This window comes from Neodiprion fabricii, chromosome 4, assembly GCF_021155785.1.
Source record: "Neodiprion fabricii isolate iyNeoFabr1 chromosome 4, iyNeoFabr1.1, whole genome shotgun sequence".
Lineage (NCBI taxonomy): Eukaryota > Metazoa > Arthropoda > Insecta > Hymenoptera > Diprionidae > Neodiprion > Neodiprion fabricii.
Window position 1 is genome coordinate 14,389,106 of NC_060242.1, and position 19,804 is coordinate 14,408,909.

Below are 19,804 nucleotides of genomic sequence, written 5' to 3' on the forward strand. Positions count from 1 at the left end.
ATGGATCGAACTTTCGATTTTGCTTATTTATTTCTATACGTGAGCTGTTATTGTTTGATGTTGGTTGAAGTTGACTCAGACTAGACATTAAATTTTCTATTGTTTTCAATTCACGTTTATGAAGGTGTGATTGAACAAATTTTGGCAGGGCAATAACGATAAAATTTATTTGTGAACTGACGCCTAATTCTGGATCTGCATCTATTAATAGGTTTCTCTTTTTTAATGCAAAATCTAAATATGGTCCACTTATCCAACGAAAAGAGTAAGCGTATTCGACCTCTGACCACGATTTTTCCCCGAATGTTTCCAGAAAGGAACTTTCCCAAAAGCTCCAAGGTTTCGTCATACCATAAGTTTTGAAAATTGATGTAAACCAGTCTACGGCTGGTCCTTCTAAAACTAGTTTCAGAACCTCGGGGAATTGATTTTCTTCCACTTTAAATCTTTCACATTCAAGAACAAATAAAGTGAGCCATGATTTTGCGTTCTGATTTTTGTTTGAAATTTTTTCTAATAAAATGCCCTTCGAAATCAATTGGATCGGGGTTTCACGTGCCGGAACTGATAAACTGGATGAGTTTGGAGTGGGTTGGGGGGTTTCTATTTCCTCCAGGTAATAATCGTTGAATACTACGTTACCCTCTTCATCGAAGTATGACCTTTGCAGATGCGCATCCAGTGAGACGATAGCTTTTCTCTGCTTCCCTCTTTTATCCAGACTCTTGATAATTCCTTTGACCACTGGTAATTTGGCCAGCTCAGCATGATTCGAAATCGGTTGATCTTTTTGTTCAAAAGAAAAAATTTGATCCTGTTCCAATACTTGGATGGATTTAACCTTGATGACGGTCGTCTTGGCATCCCAGGCTTCTGCGGCGAACTGGAATTTGACCTTGACCTTCTCCATTTTGTTGTTGATTTTTAAGTTATAAGCGTGACTCTTATAACTTAAAAGGGTTGCGGAAATAATAATTCCTGAGTCTCAACGACTTGGGTTGATGTAGAAACGATACTAGAACATTATATTAACACCAATTACAAATAATTACATAAATAATAAATAAAATAATTATAACACTTATAGTCAACTAAATCAACAACAATGTCGGTTTTGACGATCGGGATTATAGGCTTAGTTGACAATGAAAAGAATAAGTTTACAATATAATTTACAATATATTTTACTGAGTATCCACTATAACACTAGTGGATGTCTCGAGCGCCTGTCAATCACTCCCCTCTCTCCCGAGGCGATGATTCCGCGATGGTCACTCTTGGTTATCCTTTCCGTAACCCGTTCAGCGTGTTTGTTGTTTTTCAGAGATAAGTTTGGGTAAACAGGCCGCAAACTTACATATATATATTTATATATGATTAGGCAAAATCATTTTTTCCCGGGTCACCAAAGAAAAAATAGAAAACTGCGAGGCGAAAGACCTTCCTATTAAAATTGAGAGCTCATACTTAGAGAGAATGTTTTTGAGGTCTCTACCAACCAAGTTTTCGGAGTACGAAGTGAAAAAAAAAAACGATTTTTTTGGCCTACTCTGATGTATATATACATAGATTTTTGACACGACAGCAGCGGCGGCGGCGGCGGCGATATTTTTATATAATATAGAACGATACATAAACGTATATATATATACATACATACATATTCCAGGACAATCTCTTGAAACTATACATACAACGCGCATGCGCCAAATAATTTAATCTCATTGGTCGGTGAAATCGCCCCGCGGCGATGTTTTCGTCTGCTGAGCAGGGCGCCAACGTACACAAAATGAAACAAAAGCTGTAAATCTCTCGCGCGTGAAGCCGTGGATTGAGGTTATGCTGCTGTTTATTTTTACGTAGCGTGAATTGTCTAAGAAGAATAGTATCGTTCAGCAATACCATGGTCGATATGGAAAGATATTCAATTGACGTAACAAAAACGCAAATATCGTTTTTTATTTTACGTAACGAAAAAGCAAATATCAAATGATACAGAAATCGGGTGTTATTTATTGAAAGAAGAAATCTGAAGTTCAATGTGAAATGTCATTAACAAGTGGGAGTCTGGACAAACAGAGGTAGGTAAGTAAAAACAATGTTTATTGTAAACAAATTCTTTATTTACATAAGATTAAAAATAAATGAATGGCTGAGACCCAGTAGAAGGTATTTCCAGAGTAGATTCGTTACGGTGCAGTGTTCCAGAAGTCAGTAATCAGTGCCGATGAACATGAAATAAATAAAAGAAATGAGTAACAAGGAATAAAGAAATCATTCATCTCAAACAAGAAGCTGAGGAGCACAAAGAGTAGCAATTAACGGAAAACGTACCCGACGCAATACTCACAAAAACCCTCGCCGACATCATTAATTAGTTGACAAAGTTTTTACAGCTCCATTGTACAACAATCAATGTTCCGTCGACAAAGAGGATTCACCAGATATCCAAGAATGAAAAGAGAAAAAAAACGACAGTTAATATTACAGTGTAACTCATGCTATTAAAGAAAAATTAGGAAACAAAACAATAACTTACAAGACAATCGTCCGATAACACTGGGAGACCAATCTCCACTCTTCTGATCGCCCCTCGTCTGGCCATTGGTTGCCTTTCAAAAAGTGTTCAAAATGCCCTCCAGCAGCTGCAGCGCAGTAACCTAGCTGGTCGTAGAAGGCATTTGTCGTGTTGGATATGATATCCGGAGACAGGTTCTGCAGGATGTCCAAGATCCTAGCTTGCAGTGCGGCAAGGTCTTCAATCCTATCTTGGGCATACAGGACATTTTTCAAATGGCCCCACAAGCCGTAGTCAACGGGAGTGAGATCAGGTGAACGGGCTGGCCACTCGACCTCCGGGCTTGCCCTACCAATCCAGCGTCCAGGGAATTGTTGGTCGAGGTGATAACGCACCGCACGTGTGAAGTGCGGTGGGGCTCCATCCTGCTGAAACCAAACAGGTTCGCCCCAAACACAGAAAATGATACGTTACTTGTAGTAAGCATAAAATTATTCATTTTAAAATCAGACGCACTCTGCTAATAATAACGCCAGCTCGACATGATAAAATACATTCACGATTTCTTCTTCAATCAGCCTAAGAGCCGGTATGATCCTCTCTCTCAGCAACCAGAGGTACTTCTCACCGTTGAGGTTTCCATCAATAAAAAATGGCCCAATGAGCCGATTGCCAATCGCGCCATGCCAGACGTCGAGCTTCAACGGGTACTGCGTGCCCGCCTGAATGAACAGACGAGGGTTGTTTCGACACCAGGCTCTGGTGTTCTGCCTGTTCGGTTTCCCGACAAGTATCACCGTACTTTCATCAGAGAAACAAATGCGACTCAACAAGCCCTCGTCTGTGTTCAGACGTTCTATCATCTCTTGGCTGAAGCGAAGGCGACTGTCGTTATCACCAGCCAAGAGTTCTTGATGGACTTGAAACTTGTACGATCTGTACTTAGCTTCACATAATACTCTTCTGACCGATGCGTTGGATATTTCTAAATCCTGGGCGATGCGGCTGATCGGCTTGAATAGATCCTCTTCGACGGTCAAGCAGATGTCCAGCTTGGTATTCCAGCTCAGCTGACGGTTTGGTAGAGAGATTTTCCTGATCCTCTCGTCGACACTACCCGATTTTTCAAATTTTAGGACCAGATTCCTGATGGTCGCTAACGAGGGTGTCGGTCGATTCGGGTGTGTGACGGCGAAATAGTCCTGATTTTCCCGATAAGACAGGCCCTGGTAATGATGTTTCACCAACTCCACTTTTTCCTGCACAAAAAACTTGTAATTAGGCATTTTTGATCTAATGAACACGTTAAAAAAAATTCACAAAAGGATCTAGGTAATTGCCAGACACGCGATTAAAGACGCGCGATCTTTTTGCAAAGTGGTCAATTTACGCGGGCGAGGTCGTTTATATTCGCGGGTGGGAAAGTTACGAAACTCTAGAGAAAGATGATTGTATTGGCTGATACCAGTCGCGATCGTTGCCCTCATCCAATCAAATTCTGGTATTACCAGAATCGTGCTTTTCGCACCCTCGCAGTGTCGCCGGTATGCACAGAATTAGGATACGCACTATCTGGTTAAATACCACGTGGTGATCTGTCTCTGAGTTTCAATTCTAGAAATCGATGTCCCGCTTCATCATTACGTAGGAAAATAAGGAAAAAGTTCCGCGATGTGATCGGCGATGTTTATTCACCTCGTATTCAGCGGTTCAAGTAAACGAATTTCAGTAACCTCGCGATCATACCGTGACATTCACGATCATATTGTGAATATGCTATTCGAAGAATTTTTTTGATTTCGGGAAAACATGGACTATGAAAAAAATCCACATTACAAATTCAACAAATGGTATTCACAAAAGCGATACGTCAATCGATATCTAACGATCAGTGATTTGTGATTGTGATTTTCGAGCATTACGCCAGGTAATGTCTGGTGGCAATGCGTCTCATTAACGATTTATGTTTTGTGCATTTTATTGGAAATCAGTGGTATCAAAAAATACCAAAACGTCCTGTCTGATAATAATAGTTTCTAATATTTTCAGGTACGAAATAATTCATTGTCAAAGCGGGACTAAACTTGTCAAGCATGGAAGCATGTAGGTAAATTTCGAATTACGTGATCTTTGACTATTACAATATTTTAACATGGATTCAATGATAAAATTCGTTTTTTTTTCAGCAGGCTCGAAGCTGAAACTTTGATTAACACGAGGAAAATTATGCCTTACCTGATGGTCAAAACGTTGAGGTGGCAAGGATCTTGGTTTCTCGAGCGGTGCAATCATTATAACCATCGAACCTGGTTGTTCCGTCAGACATCAGGTGCCAGAGTGAATCTCATCAGGCCATCGCCACCTTCCTAACATCAGTTGAGGCAAAATTGAAGAGCGGGATATACTACAGATCATAATGGCTGAATATCCCATCATTTTACTTTGATCGAGCCAATAGCGATAAGTTTGTTACTTAACCGTTGCTGCCAATTTATTCTACCAAGAAATCATTCTATACACCATTGTAATTCAAGCATTATTATTGACCCGCATTGTTTTTCAAACTTTATACCATTTATGAAGACGATTTTTTCTTGACCTTGGTGGATTGTTGAATAGTATTATTCTTGGATATGAAGGTCGTGGACATCAAAACACTTTTTTTGTGTTAACGTTTCAGCCCTGATGGGGGCCCTTCTCAGAACAATTTATTTAAAACATCTGTCACGAACAGAAATAATAAAATAATGTACAACTCAGTTATAACAAAATTAAATATGAAAGGTTTAGGTAATAAGCAGGAATATTTATGCAATTGTAAATGAGCGGAATTACCTAGTATGAACTGACACTTTTAATTACCGAAGCAAAGGAACCACTAGTATGTAGTGAATGCGTGTTGGACTAATCGAATAAGAACAAAAGTTCATTTAAAAAAAAAAAAAAAAAAAAACAAAAAAAAAACACTACGACAGCGATACGAAACTCCCAAGCATTCATTCTCATTATTAATTTAATAAAGACACACAGCGACCGTTTTAGGTTTTGAGTCTGGAGCACTTTTGAACATGTGGAACGTCCAGTGTGTAGTGGGGGGAGACCGATATCAATCAGTATCAGAGCAAGCACAGAGTCAACGGGTTAAATAGAAACAAGAATTTGTTAAGAAAGTAAAATCGAGACCAAGCTCAGTCGGTAATAGATAGTTACGATGGGTGTATCACAGAGGTGTAAATAGAATTCAGATGTTCAGAATCTTGTCTTCGATTGACAGAATTGGGATGTGCAACAATATTGCACATTTATAACAGTAAGCTATTGTAATACAATGGTTCAACGTCAATAATGCTGGCTTTATACCATTTAATTTGGTAGCTTATTTTGAAGCTCACTTTTACTCTCTTTGGCATTAAATTCAGATAAATAGTTTTTCAAGTCCTCAATTAGATTGTGGGGCCCATTTTAAGATTGAAAATGGAACCTGAAACACAGAGTTATTCAGTAGCACGAATTAAAAACCAAGATTTTCATAATGGTTTCTGCAACAAAGGGACTCTTTCCAAATATCCTTGTTACAAGGTGATGTTCGGAGGACTATGAACAAGATATTGTATCGGATTACATTATTTGAAGAAAAATCTTCATAAACTTCGTTAAAAATTGGATATTCATTCATTTTGATGGAACAAGGGACACAATCCTGAATCCGATAAGTCAATATCCTCGTAATAATGTTCTGACATTACTCTAAAACATGATTGTCCTTGAAGCAAATTGTGACGTTCACGCGCATTTTGAGAAAGTTGATTCTTAACTTGTGTCACAGGATGTGATCTACGTTCCTGAGTTCTACGCTTCCGATTAGATTTTCTTTGTTTAGAACCGCACGAACATGAAATACAGACATCATTTTAATCAATCTAATATGACTTGAATTTTCAATTTGAGTATTAGGTTCACGTCATTTATTTAATCGAACATGATTGAAGATTCGCGAAATGAATTCTGATAATCATTCGAAAATTTAAAATAGTGGTAGCAATAATTTATTGATCGAAAAAAATACGTTGACTATCGACTATTTGTAAATTTTTTTGAACTATTCGCGAGAAAAAAAAAGATTCACAGTTCTGTTACAGTTCTTTGATCATTTTGGCGGTTTGCCGCGAAATGACTATTTTTACGTTTATTCTCCTCACACACGCACGCACGTACGCACACACGCACGCACACACGCACACACGCACCCACACACACACACACACACACAAAATAATTCCTGTCGAGACTTTTTTTTCGCCGAACGTCATAAACGTAGATATTCGGGGCAAGGGGTCTGGGCCCTGATTTTTTATACCTGTACCGCCCACTACCTGCTTTTCGTTGACGGATTTCCATTACATGCTTGGGAAACTATACATTGCTACTCTACTTACAGCATTTGCACAGATTTTTATACTTGGGTGGGCATCCGTCGTAGGCGGCGGTGGGTTTGCGGAGTGGTGGAGGGGGAGAGGGTGAAAACCTAATTCCTGTCGAGACTTGTTTGGCGCCGGAAAGCCGCGCATAAATCGGATAGGGTAAAAACCTGCTAGATCTATTGAAATATTTCCAGGAAATGACCCCAGAAGGAAGGTTCAAAATGGCGTTTTGAATGCTTTTAACAATTTTTTTATTTAACATCAATTACATTTAGTTTTCTTATTCTATTCTAAATTATCTTATTCTAAATTTTAACGAGTAAAATTATACATATTATTTTCAATATCCATATTAATTAAACATATTATTATTCCAAAATTGACTTATACCAATTTTTCTACAGTACCACTAATCGGATTATATTCAACAATGCGGTCATGCAAGATCATGCACTAGGCAGAAGTGTGTGGTGGGAACGTAATGCTGGATTCAGATTCCAGCCGAATGTCCACAGGTCCAGTTTTCAATGATTCGTTCTGCTTGGAGCAATCGATGACGATAAGGGGGGCTCGGTTTATAAAGTCACGCTCCGATAGCAAAGGCTCAGCTTCTTTGTTGTAGTAGGTCACTTGAAACCGAACATACATATCATAGAGAATGGCGTATTGATTATTGTATATATCAAGATTCATATTTCCATAGGGATAGCACTGTGAGTTGAGGAAGAGTTTTACATCTCTGATCCGACAATGATCAAATACGCTGGCATTTCTCAGCGACTCGTTTCTCCTTGCAGTTTGAAATCCTATAACGATATATCTCGGCTTCTCAAGCTGCGTCGATGTCTTGACTGACCATATATGCCGCGTTGTTAATGGAAGCATGGGATACACGTACGTTTCCCAAGAACGAAAACTCATGGATATGGCCGGATCCTTGGCGATGTAGTTGAGTAGCTGGATTTTCGAAGTAAAATGAATAAAATGAATAAAATAAAAAAAATAAATGAAATAAATAAAATAAATTGAATAAATAAAATAAATTGAATAAATAAAATAAATGAAATAAATAAAATAAATAAAACATATAAAATAGATGAATAAAATAAATAAAATTAATCAAATCAATAAAATAAATAGAATAAATCAAATTAATGAAATGAATGAAATAAATGAAATAACCTAAATCAATGAAATAAAATAAATAAAATAAATATAATAAATGAAATGAATAAAATAAATACAATCAATAAATGAATAGATAGAAAGAGAGAGAGAGAGAGAGAGAGGAAGGGAGGGAATGATGCTGAATACTGAAAAATTGAAACAAATCGAAAAACTTCGTTAACATACTAATCAAATGTGATAATCATTACGGAAATTCAATCGGCATTTGCAGTATCGTAAGAAGATTGGTGTAGCACTATATATTCTATAAAGTACACACAAAAGTATAAACTCGTTGAAGTCTTCGGGTTTGCGAATAAACACCTTTTTTCACCACTCACTTTGCCAAACACCTGCACGAGAGATTTTTCAAAATGCTAGAGAAGTTTCATACAGCTATTCGGATTTGTATGAAAGGAGACACGCCCACCCTCCACCGAGCAAAAACCCATCAGCCAATCGTTCATGGGGTGTACGCCTCGTGACATATAGGCAAAAATGTAACGCGACAACAGTATAAGCTGGGAAAATTTTCTCAAGAGATCGCTACCTGCTTTTTTGATGATCAATTTTTCCCATCACATGCTCCACGCTAATATGGTTGGGGGTGTGCAGGCTCGGACTTGTTCGCTATAAAGTGTCATAAATCCCAAAACTGTATGTGCACAAAGCATCCGGTCAAGAGTCGACAAGACAAGATTTTTCTCACGTCAAACACTGCTCGCTACCTGCTTTCCGTTGACCGATTTTTCCCATCACATGCCCCACGCTGATAAGGGTTGGGGTGTGCAGACTCAGACTTGTTTGTCATAAACTTTTTTTATTCTCGATGGCTGCGGTAGTCCACCACTGCAGCCCTCCACCCAGTCACCACTGCGCGCTGCCCACTACCTGCTTTTTTGTTGACTGATTTTTTTCCCCATCACATGACCCAACGGTGGTTGGGGGTGTGCAGGTATTTGATTTTTGCTTAGCCACATGAACAGCTATATTGATCAATTTCACAACCTCTCCCCACTGACAATCCTGAATCGGTAAACACACCGGCTTGCAACCCGATGCATGCATATTTTTTTCTGCGGAAACTGTGAATCGTCCAAGAATTACAAGAAAATATTCAATTATACAAAATATCTCCACATTCTCTTCCCTTATGCATACAGGTGTAACATATCATCATCAATAATAATAATAATAACAATAATAATAATAATAACAATAACAACTACAACAACAACAGCAATAATTAAATCTCCATACATGCATAGATAACGATCTCGCAAAAATACCGAGTCAATCAAACGATACTAGACGAGCACTAGATCAAAATCAAGACGTGGAAGTGCAAACAATAAACGGTATTACGAATAGCACCAACGTTTTAGTAAATCCAAACACCATTAAAAATTTCTCAGTAGAATCCCCAAACAAAAAGATCACGACACAACATCGAACCAAATTTTACCAACGTTATGTAACCAAGATAAACGACGCTATACTTAAAAAAATTCACAGCCAAACCTGAAAATAATCTATGACTAACTGACAAGTTATTTGGAGAGAAAATGAGTTTTAATTCATAGACACAATCAAATATGATATATAACGATCGATATATAACCCTTTGTTTTTATTTTGAAGCATTTAAAAACAGAGACATTGGGGGAAATGTTCAGTAATTCGGGTGGTGAATCACCCACAATGCTTCCGGCGCGTGCCACACCGGGTGATCCCAATCCTCGAAGGGGCAGCGTTGCCCTCACCACCCATCGATCAACCATCTGATGCCGAAGAAGTCTATGAAATCGTCACCCTACCATCGGCAGTCGTTAGCTCGCCCTCGGAAATATGCAATTTTGCTTCGAATTTCCGCTCTACCTTGGTGGCGTTTCTTAAAATCCTTTATACTGACCCACCCTAGGGACTCTAGAGTCCTCAGCAGATACTGTAAACAAGGATAAACAACCAAATTTGAATTAAAATGTTACACAAACACTTCGAATAAAAAGAGCGAAAACCATGTGCCGCAGAACACTATCATGAACAATGAACAGTAAATGAAAATGAAGAATTCCCAAAATTTAAATACTTTTTGTTTGCACATATAAACACAAATAATTAAACGATTCAAAAACTCTTAAACATGTTACGATAAAAACATTTATAATGAGCAAGATGATGAAACTTGGTAATTACAGAAATCTTCTCTAATTCGAGAACCACTTTTTTTTCTTTTCTAACTATGTACTTTTATAACTCGTCAACTCAGTGAACTTTGAAAAATGGGTACAATTTTTCACGCAGCGACACGATCTCAATTTCTTTGCCTCGGCTTTACGGACACTTTCTGTACGCGGAGACAGTCCTCCCTGCCTATATCATCCATAGCTCTAACCCGTCCTAACCCAGCGGAGTGAAAGCTAACCTGACCTGAGACAGTAGGATTTGACCTAACGTAACCTAACTTGATCCAAGAGACTACAACCCAATTTAATATAACTTATCCTAATCCAAGACTGCCCAACCTAACCTAAATTGATAAAATACTTTCTGAAATGATTTATTCGATCAAGCTTGATCGCTAGCTTCGATAGTTCAATGATTCTTGAGCAATTCGCGGTTGGCGCGATGGCCTCGAGGTTTCTACAACCTGACCTACGTCAAGGCTACTCCAACTTAACATAACCTAACTTGACCCAAGACACTACAACCCAACCTAATATAACCTATCCCAACTCGAGACTGTACAACCTAGCCAACCTAATATAACTTAATCTTTTGCACGTTTCCCTGTAACATGAAAATACTTCCGTTTCCTCTATACACGGGAAAGCTCTTAGTAACATTCGCTCATTCTACTTATTCTGTCATCTACTGGTTCTCATTTTGTTACACGTACTACTTCTCATGCAATATAGGTAATGTAACCGGGCTTACTCATGTTTGAAAATACAAATCCAGTAGATTCTAGCGGAGCTGTCGAGAGTGCGGTATGCATCACAACATTTTCCAATCCGCATTGTTGTAGTACGATGACATTATGTAAAGCAATAATTTGATTTCTGACATGTCTTTCGAAACAGATTAATTTAGAATTAACGTATGCAAAAATATTCATATTCCTGGCCGTTATAAACATTAACACGATTCACAATTCCATCAGTTTTACACAATTCATCAACCTTATTGGATACGCAATTTTTATTAAAATCCCTAGCATCAACTTTTCCCCATAAAATTACGCTGCTGCCAATAAATAAGGAAAAATATATCTCATTCACGAATGCGTTGATGGAACAATAATGTGCTTGAGATTCATCGATTCGCTTTGATTTTTATGGCTAGTAGCATCCTTTCCATAATCTTTCCACGTATTTGAATGATGCAGATAATCATACAGCGCGTAAATTCTGCAATCAGCAGACTCAGTTCAGTTTGATGACTGGCAACGACGTTTTCCCCATGAATACGTTGATTGCTAGGAGAAGCTCAATGAAACTCAGCTATCTGCAAAGAATCATTTCTACTCAAACCTATGTGATGCAAATATTTCGAACGACGATTACAAGCGTGCTAAAAATGTTTGAGAAGAATTCCATTTAGAGCCAATGGAGAACTATAGAGATTGATAAATGCAAAACGGTGATCTGACCAGATGTCTCAGAACATATGATTTACATCCGTTGCACTACTACACAGTGCCGGGACTTGCTTTCGATGCTATGCTCAAATACACGGGGAGTAAATTTACAATATTCTGATCGACACGCTCGGGCCAATAACAGGTTTATGGGGAAAGATTTTGATCCTAGTAACGTGGAATCGTATCTCATGTATTTTGACGTAAACAATCTATACGGTTCGTTCGAGTAGTGGCATAATCTTATCGATATACATATCAACTTACTCGGACGATCCACCGATCGGTTACATCCTGAACCGATGGATATCCGAATATCCTATAGAGCTTCACAAGAATCATAAGGATTTTAATTCTTCTGTCTCGAGCATTTCACACCTCGGGTTCTGATGAAGGATGGGAAAAACGGAAAAATCATGACCGAATTCATCGGGGATTCACGTAAAACTGAGCACATTTACCATCAAAGTGAGCAAACGTGTCAAGGATGCCGAAAGTGTAACGTTGAAAACCGTCACGTTTAACGATTATAAGCATCACATGGGGAGGCTTACAAAGAGTTGGTCCATACCACAATGCCTAAAACATAGTAAAAAACATGAAGTTAGTCCCATTGTACTGAAAAATTGACGTTGAGTTGGCAAGTCTGTAATATGCAACTGGTACCTGGACAAACAGACGCAATACCTTGAGGGGTTTATCACCACCCCCACAATAAACTGACCATAGGATAGAACTGAGGGCATAGAGCTGCTGTAAGGACAACCCCATCATCAAACAGAGATAGTTCTTCAACAATACCATAGATCCGTGCGAAACTGTACACATTTACCACCACGGTTGAAGACGAAACGATACATATCAACATTATCAAAGGGAGCAAACGTGTCAAGGGATGCGAAAACTGCAACGATGAATAACATCACGTTTAATGATTATAAGAACCGTCTGAGGGGCTTACCAAGAGTTGATCAACCCCACAGTGTTTAATACGTAGTAAAAAACGCGAGGTTAGCCCCAATGTATTGAAAAATTGATCATGAGTTGACAAGACGGTAATATGCAACCGATACCTGGGCAAACAGGCACCAGAACTTGGAGGGTGTGCTGCAACCCCGCAATAAACTAGCCGTAGGCTGGAACTAAGGGCATAGAACCGTTGTAAATATATGCGTTTGACACCCAGGGCGATACTTCATGACGTAGAGACGTTTCGCCAGCAATACGATATTAAGCAGATCGAAGTTTTAAAATTCGAATACCATGTAAATTCATGTATTTATCAATTATTTATTCATTTATTATCAATATATTGAACAATTATTCATATTTATTCGTTTACCACGAGAAAAGTTTTCAGAAAATGGAAAAAAGTTTACGGAAAACGAAAAAAGGTTTTCAGAAAATGAAAGAAAGTTTTCCGAAAACATTTCTTCCATTTAATTAACAGGTAGAAAAAGTTTCCAGAAAACGAAGAAAAATTTCCGAAAATGAAAAAAAGTTCACCAAAAAATAAAATGAGCATTAATCGTATCGGAAAATTATAGATGATTATGACTATGACTATTATCATTGTCATTATTATTATTGTTACTATTTTTTTTTTTTTTTTTTTTCCGAGGAGTTGCGGAATCCAAGTTACGGATTCGCGCCAGTCATACGGGTAGCGCGGATGTGGGACTCCAGGGTGGCCTACCCACTAAACCGCCACCTCCTGTGCAACGCTCCCAGCCAGGAACTATGGTGATATTACATCTAGCTGGGAGCTCTGTCGGTGTGTGTCTCGTCAGTCTGTCCGTCCGTCCATCCCGTGCCGGCAGTCTGTCAGTTGCGTTACGTCAGGCAGCCGTCCGCGTTCTTACGTCGTAGGATTGTCTCTGTGTAGGTGGCAACAAGTTGACACCTTTCTGTACTATGGAGCATCACCCCGACAACGTTGTCGGAAGTGATGCCTCCCACGACCGTCTCCAGTCTATGTCTTAGTTCCGTCCAGCGGTCACATTCGAAGAACGTGTGTTCCGCGTCGTCTCGTTCGTGTCCGCAGTACGTACAGTTAGGCGTCCGTACTTGGTTCAGATTGTGTAGGTAGCGTCTGAAGTAGCCGTGGCCCGTCAGAAGCTGGGTGACGTGAAAATTCACATCCCCAAACACCCTCTGGATCCACGGTCTCAGGTCCTTAATGAGTCGTCTCGTCCAGTTTCCCGTTGTTTCTTCCGTCCACTGTTTCTGCCACGTCTGTATCGTCGCGTCTCTTTCCGTCATTGCCGCGTCCCGACGGGTCACGTCCGCGTCTCTTCCGTAGACCCTCTTGCGCTCGAACGCGAAAAGGTATACGGGAATTACGCCCGCCACCACCAGAACGGCCTGTACTGAGACCGTCCGATAGGAACAAGCGATCCTCAACGCGCTTCGTCTCTGTACCGTCGTCATTGCGTGACAGTACTACTCAGTCTTCAGGGAGTCTGCCCAGGTCTCAGCACCGTAGAGGAGGATCGAGTTCACCGTCGACATCAAAAGTCTCCTTCTCCACGGTCTCGGTCCGTTTGTGTTTGCCATCAGGCGGCTTAAGAATGCTATCCTTTCAGCCGCCTTCTGAGCCGTTCGTCGTGTGTGAGGCCAGAAGGTCATCTTCGTGTCCAGGGTCACCCCCAGGTTCTTGACTTCACCTCTGGTCTTGATCTCGTCCGTCCCGACCGTCATGCGTAGTGTGGTCGGTATTCGTCTTCTGGTGAGAAGCACCAGTTCTGTCTTTTCCGTCGCGAGTTGCAGTCCGTGGTCAGTCATCCACCGTCCGACTCGTCTCATTAACTGATTCAGTGCGTATTGTGCGAGATGTGGAGTGCGCTCGACTATCACTGCTGCCACGTCGTCAGCGTAAGCGACCAGGCGAACGCCGAGCGGGAACTCCAGTCTGAGCAGGCTGTCATAGATCCCGTTCCAGAAGTCAGGTCCCAGTATGGAACCTTGGGCGACCCCCACAGTGATCTGTCACGTCACTTGACCTTCAGTTGTTTCGTACTTCAGCCGTCTGTTCCGAAGGTAGTCTTCAACAACCCGGAGCAAGTAAGGCGGGACCCCGAAGTCGCCTCTCAGTGACCCTAGGATATCCACCCACCTGGCCGAGTTGAAGGCGTTCTTAACGTCAAGTGTCACCATGATATAGGTTGTGGAAGTAAAATGAAAAATGTACTCAGGATATTTATTTATTTATACTGCAGTTCATTTAATTAGGACCCGGATCTTTACTAATATTATTTTAAGTACAAATGCTGGCTATCCAGCAAACGCTGCGTTCAGAGCTAACTCGCAATACGCACTGAGCCGATCTACCTGCCGGTACGCTACTGCTCAGCCTACACACACACACATACATACGTACTATACCTCCTCTTACCTATGGACATAAACAGAATATATATATAACTAATATCGACGTTCAATTTATATTTCAAGACTTTCCCTTAAATTGAACTCTACTTACAAGAACAAATATATTTATATATATTACAAAAAAAAATGTATTTGCATGAAAAGTTGAAATTTTTTTTTTTTTTAACATAAACCTGTATGGGTGGTGAAAAAATGTAATTTAATAATTCTTACATCTTTTGTTATCGCATCAGCTACCATTTCGTTCGTTGGGACAAAATCTGATGTGATAGTTTTTTGAAGTACATGATCTCTGACAAAAGACATTCTTACATTTATGTGTTTAGTTTTACAACTATAATTCACGTTTTTGATATGATCAATCGCTGGTCGACAATCAGATTTTGAATGGATGGGACTATTTGATATGATGTTTAATTCATTGGTCAATTCTCTCAACCAAATGATTTCTTGGGTTGCATCTGACATTGCTACAAATTCTGCTTCTTCCGACGAAATACTGGTTAAAGTTTTTCTTGCGGAACGCCAGCTGACTGCGCCTCTTTGCATAATAAAAACATAAGCCACGACTGGTCTTGGATCTTGCGGACTTTGATTATAGCTAGCATTGCTATAGCCTAACAAATCCTGATTCCCTGATTTGAAATAATACAGTCCGTATGATGCTGTGCCCGTGCTGTGCAACGTAACTGACGGACGGCCGCACTGGACGGACGGACGGATAGACTGACAAGACTTACACCGACAGAGCCGTCAGCTAGAAGTAATATCACCATAGTCCCTGGCTGGGGGCGTTGCATAGGAGGTGGCGGTTTAGTGGGTAGGCCATCCTGGAGTCCCACATCCGTGCTAGCCCGTATGACTGGCGTGAATCCGTAACTTGAATTCCGCAACTCCTCGGAAAAAAATTAAAATAATAATGATCTGCAATTTTTTAATACGATTATACCACATTTTATTTTTTGGAAAACCATTTTTTCATTTTCAGAAAACTTTTTTTTATTTTCTGAAAACTTTTTTCACGTGTTAATCAAAGGGAAAAAAGTTTTCCTTATTTATGGGTGGCAGGGTGATTTCACCGGGAAAAGTTGACGCGAGGGATTTTATTAAAGAGGGAGAAACGTAACGGGACAAATTGTGGAAAACTATTGGAACTGTATGCGTCTCTCTGAAATTGAAATTACACCGATTATGAGCAGGACCACGATATTTACCCGTGAAGTGACAGTGGTCGTGACACTTTTTCTCCTCGGGGGTAAACGGCTTTTCGCGAATATACCAATTCTTGGCGCACATGTGACGATCGCCATGTACTTGGGTAAGAGACTCCATCGGAATTATGTTTTTGACGCGTGACTCTACTTTAATCGATGAATCTTTAAGCTACTGCATGAAACAATCTATGCAATCAACGCAGCATTTACTGTGGAACTCCGATAAAGTCTTATCGTACGCGCAATGTACATAGTACGCTACACTGTGCGGGATATGCTTTTGAAATTCACGTGTTTTACGGTTTGGGACGTGATTTTGGAATTGATCAACCGATAAAGACTCTAATATACATCCCAGATCGGCGTAAACGACAAACGGCACGGTACCCTTCTTTTGAAAATTAGAAAATGCTCAATCTTTGGACTCGGTAAATTCCATGCGTACTTTGTTTAGCATAATACAATCTTGCCGATGATTGTCATAGGCATGTTTCACACTGAAGTGACACAAACATCTGTCGCGTAAAAACAGTTGACCATTATGATCGGACAATTGTTTGCTCACCAATCGTGAAAGATCTTCAATCCAAGCAAAGTGGAATCTTGGTGTTAACTCGCGAGCCATATCATTTTCCGGGTTACTCTGAACCATCAGAAGATGAATTGTGTCAAAGTTTGCGGTACTCAAATGATCGCTGAAATAAATTGGCACGATGACGCTGTTATTCGATTTTGCATGATCTGAAAAAGTTTGAGATTCTATCCCACATACATTCATTCGCAAATCATTTAATCTCTCAAGCTTTTTTAGATCATGTAGAGTAGCAGGGAATTTGATACCTGTATAGTCGAACTCGGAAATATAGCGGCGATAATTAAGAGTCCTATCGGTGTTGGTGTTGACTGGGTGGCGGGCAGCAGTGATGGACGAGAGAAGACATCTTTCATCTTTGTTTTTCACGTTCACCATCGCCCTCTTTCGCTGAATATCCTTGGGCAGCTCAAGGAATGTCAAAAGCCCCGCAGCGAGAGGCTGGTACCGGTTGATTATTAAGGCAGTATTGAGGATCTCGATCAGGCTCCACCAAGAATCGCGTTGTTCAAAATCCTGAAGCTTCACAAAAAGATCGTTTCTCGCGTGCGTAAACCAACCGTCTTTATCGCTCGAGGGAAGGATTGCAATGTTGGAAATGTTGAAGCTTCTAACTTCTTCCGCATTCCCCTCGTGCTTTATGTTTTTGAATTTGCACGATAATGTGAGGTTAACCCTCACATAACCCTCCTCGCGCAGTACTAGCCTCAATCACTCAACGATGATCCGCTGCGCATCGTCGAAAAAGGCTTGAAAATTCTTATGCCCGAGATTTGTGACAACTCCTGTTCGGATCCGGTTGGCGAAAGCACTATCGATTTCGTCCTACTGCACGTTCGCAGGACTGCCGATGTTAGCACCCATCACCACGGCGTGCTGCCGCTGCTGCTGTCGCTGCCGCAGCTACTGCCGAATCATTGCTATCCAGGATTGTACGAGCGTGATTGCGTGCTGAATTTGCAGTTTCGCACCTATGCTCATTCTTGGGCGCTTGAAAACATCACGCAGCAATTGGAGATTTTCCATTCCAACGTCAATCCAGTGCTGGAAGATGTCGTCATTCTCATGCTCGAGATACAGCTCGTCCAATAAATTGTAAGCATTCTCCATCGTTTTGACGAGATTTGATCATGTTTCAGCGGCCATGACTTCAACATTGATATGAGCAAAACTTTGTTGAACTTTTGACTTGCACGTATCGTGTAAGACTGATGAGTCTGCATCGGATGCGCTGAGTTAATATGTATCGATAGATCGCAATAATCTTGGGGCGTGGTAGTGACAGGTCCAAGCTTTGTACCTCCCTCGCCATCCAGCCAATTAACACAACAAAATGTATTCGATGTGTGTGGAAAAAATTATTCTCGCTCTGGAGGAAAAAAACTATCAGCGTGAAAGTTCACGGATCATCAACAACATCATGAGCCTATCTAACTGCGGCGTCGCAATCCGGTCGATTAACGCAAAAGAATGTATTCGAAGTATCTGGAAAATATTATTTTCGTCCTGGACGTGAAAAACGATTAGCGTAAAAGTTTACGGATCATCAACAACGTCCCCAGCCTATCTAATTGCGGTGTAGCAATCCGGTCAATTAACACAAACCCGTAGACTTCAATGAGTTTCTACTTTTGTGAGTACTTTATAGAATGTGTATGATAATGGGGATTATATTGAAGAATAAAATTTAAAATTATTCATCGTGTATTTTACAACAAATAAAATTTGTAATATCTTTACATTTTTCCACCAGATAAATTTATATAAAAAGAACGGATAAAACTTACAAAGATACATGCTATTTATAAGCTGGGATATGTATTGTAATAAATTCTATTTCCTAGATTGGTAAATAATTTTATTGAACATTCCATTTTAATTCTATGCGTAAACTATAATATAATTGTAATGAATTCTACTGATATTCTTGCGCATATTGCGAGCATTTTTTATGCAGACTGTTGCATTCCAGACAGTCTTTTACTCAGGGATTCAGCCCATCCGCTATATCGCCATCGGGTCCCGGTGTATAATGTAGGAGGCATCTGCGGCAACTGGCATTTTCATATTCTCAGACAGTTTATCCGACGCATCATCGATGGCATTTGATGCGAACGCGTAGATAAATTCTTTTGGTAAAAAAGCTATATCCTCGGACATCATCGCCCTTAAGCCGTCCAATTCTTTGTACAGACGGAATGATTTCTCGAGGGAGGTGATACACTCCTTCAAATACCCACTCCTTAGCCGCTGCACATTTTTAAAGGCGCAGTTGTATGCCGGGATGTATTCAGGGCCGTCATCATACCAAATCGAGCCTGGCGCTGCTGCCTGCTGGAGGTTATTCGATGGGAAGTATCCATGGTTCGAGTCACACCGGGATGTCACTTCCATATACCGCAATTTTTCTAGTGCAGGGGATGTGATGTGCAAATCTTCCATATTAATAACTTGCGGCGTACCGTTGAGAATCTCCGTCAACTATGTTTTCTTCTCGACTCCTTTGACGTACACGTAGCACGCATTCCCCACCATTTTTCTCACAATCTTCGGCACATCCTCGTGAGATTTTTTGCCAGCATTTCATGATATTCCGTGATGATTGTGCGTCAACCAGACATTAGTAGCTCTGCATTCAAGCTTGCCAAATCGTAGGGCGGCCTGAAAATGATGTAATCCAGATCCTACCCGTCGACGCTGATGACTGCGACTTCCTTGGGTATAAACTTGATGCTATGGCCAATAAAACATTGCACGTCTAGGATCATTGCCATGTTGAGGAGTAGGTGTGTTGCGCTGGATTTTACTGACAGGCGGCGGGTAGAAGAGACTGGCTATTCGATCTTCAGCACACCTGCTTTT

General features: G+C 40.3%; 1 protein-coding gene across 1 annotated transcript; it reads right to left on the reverse strand.

Moving 5' to 3' along the window:
- Positions 1-14,188: 14,188 nt before the first annotated feature.
- On the reverse strand, positions 14,189-14,530 carry LOC124180669. The gene has a single exon (XM_046566414.1). The coding sequence runs from the start codon at positions 14,528-14,530 to the stop codon at positions 14,189-14,191; it is 342 nt and encodes a 113-aa protein (XP_046422370.1).
- Between the last annotated feature and the right edge of the window lie 5,274 nt (positions 14,531-19,804).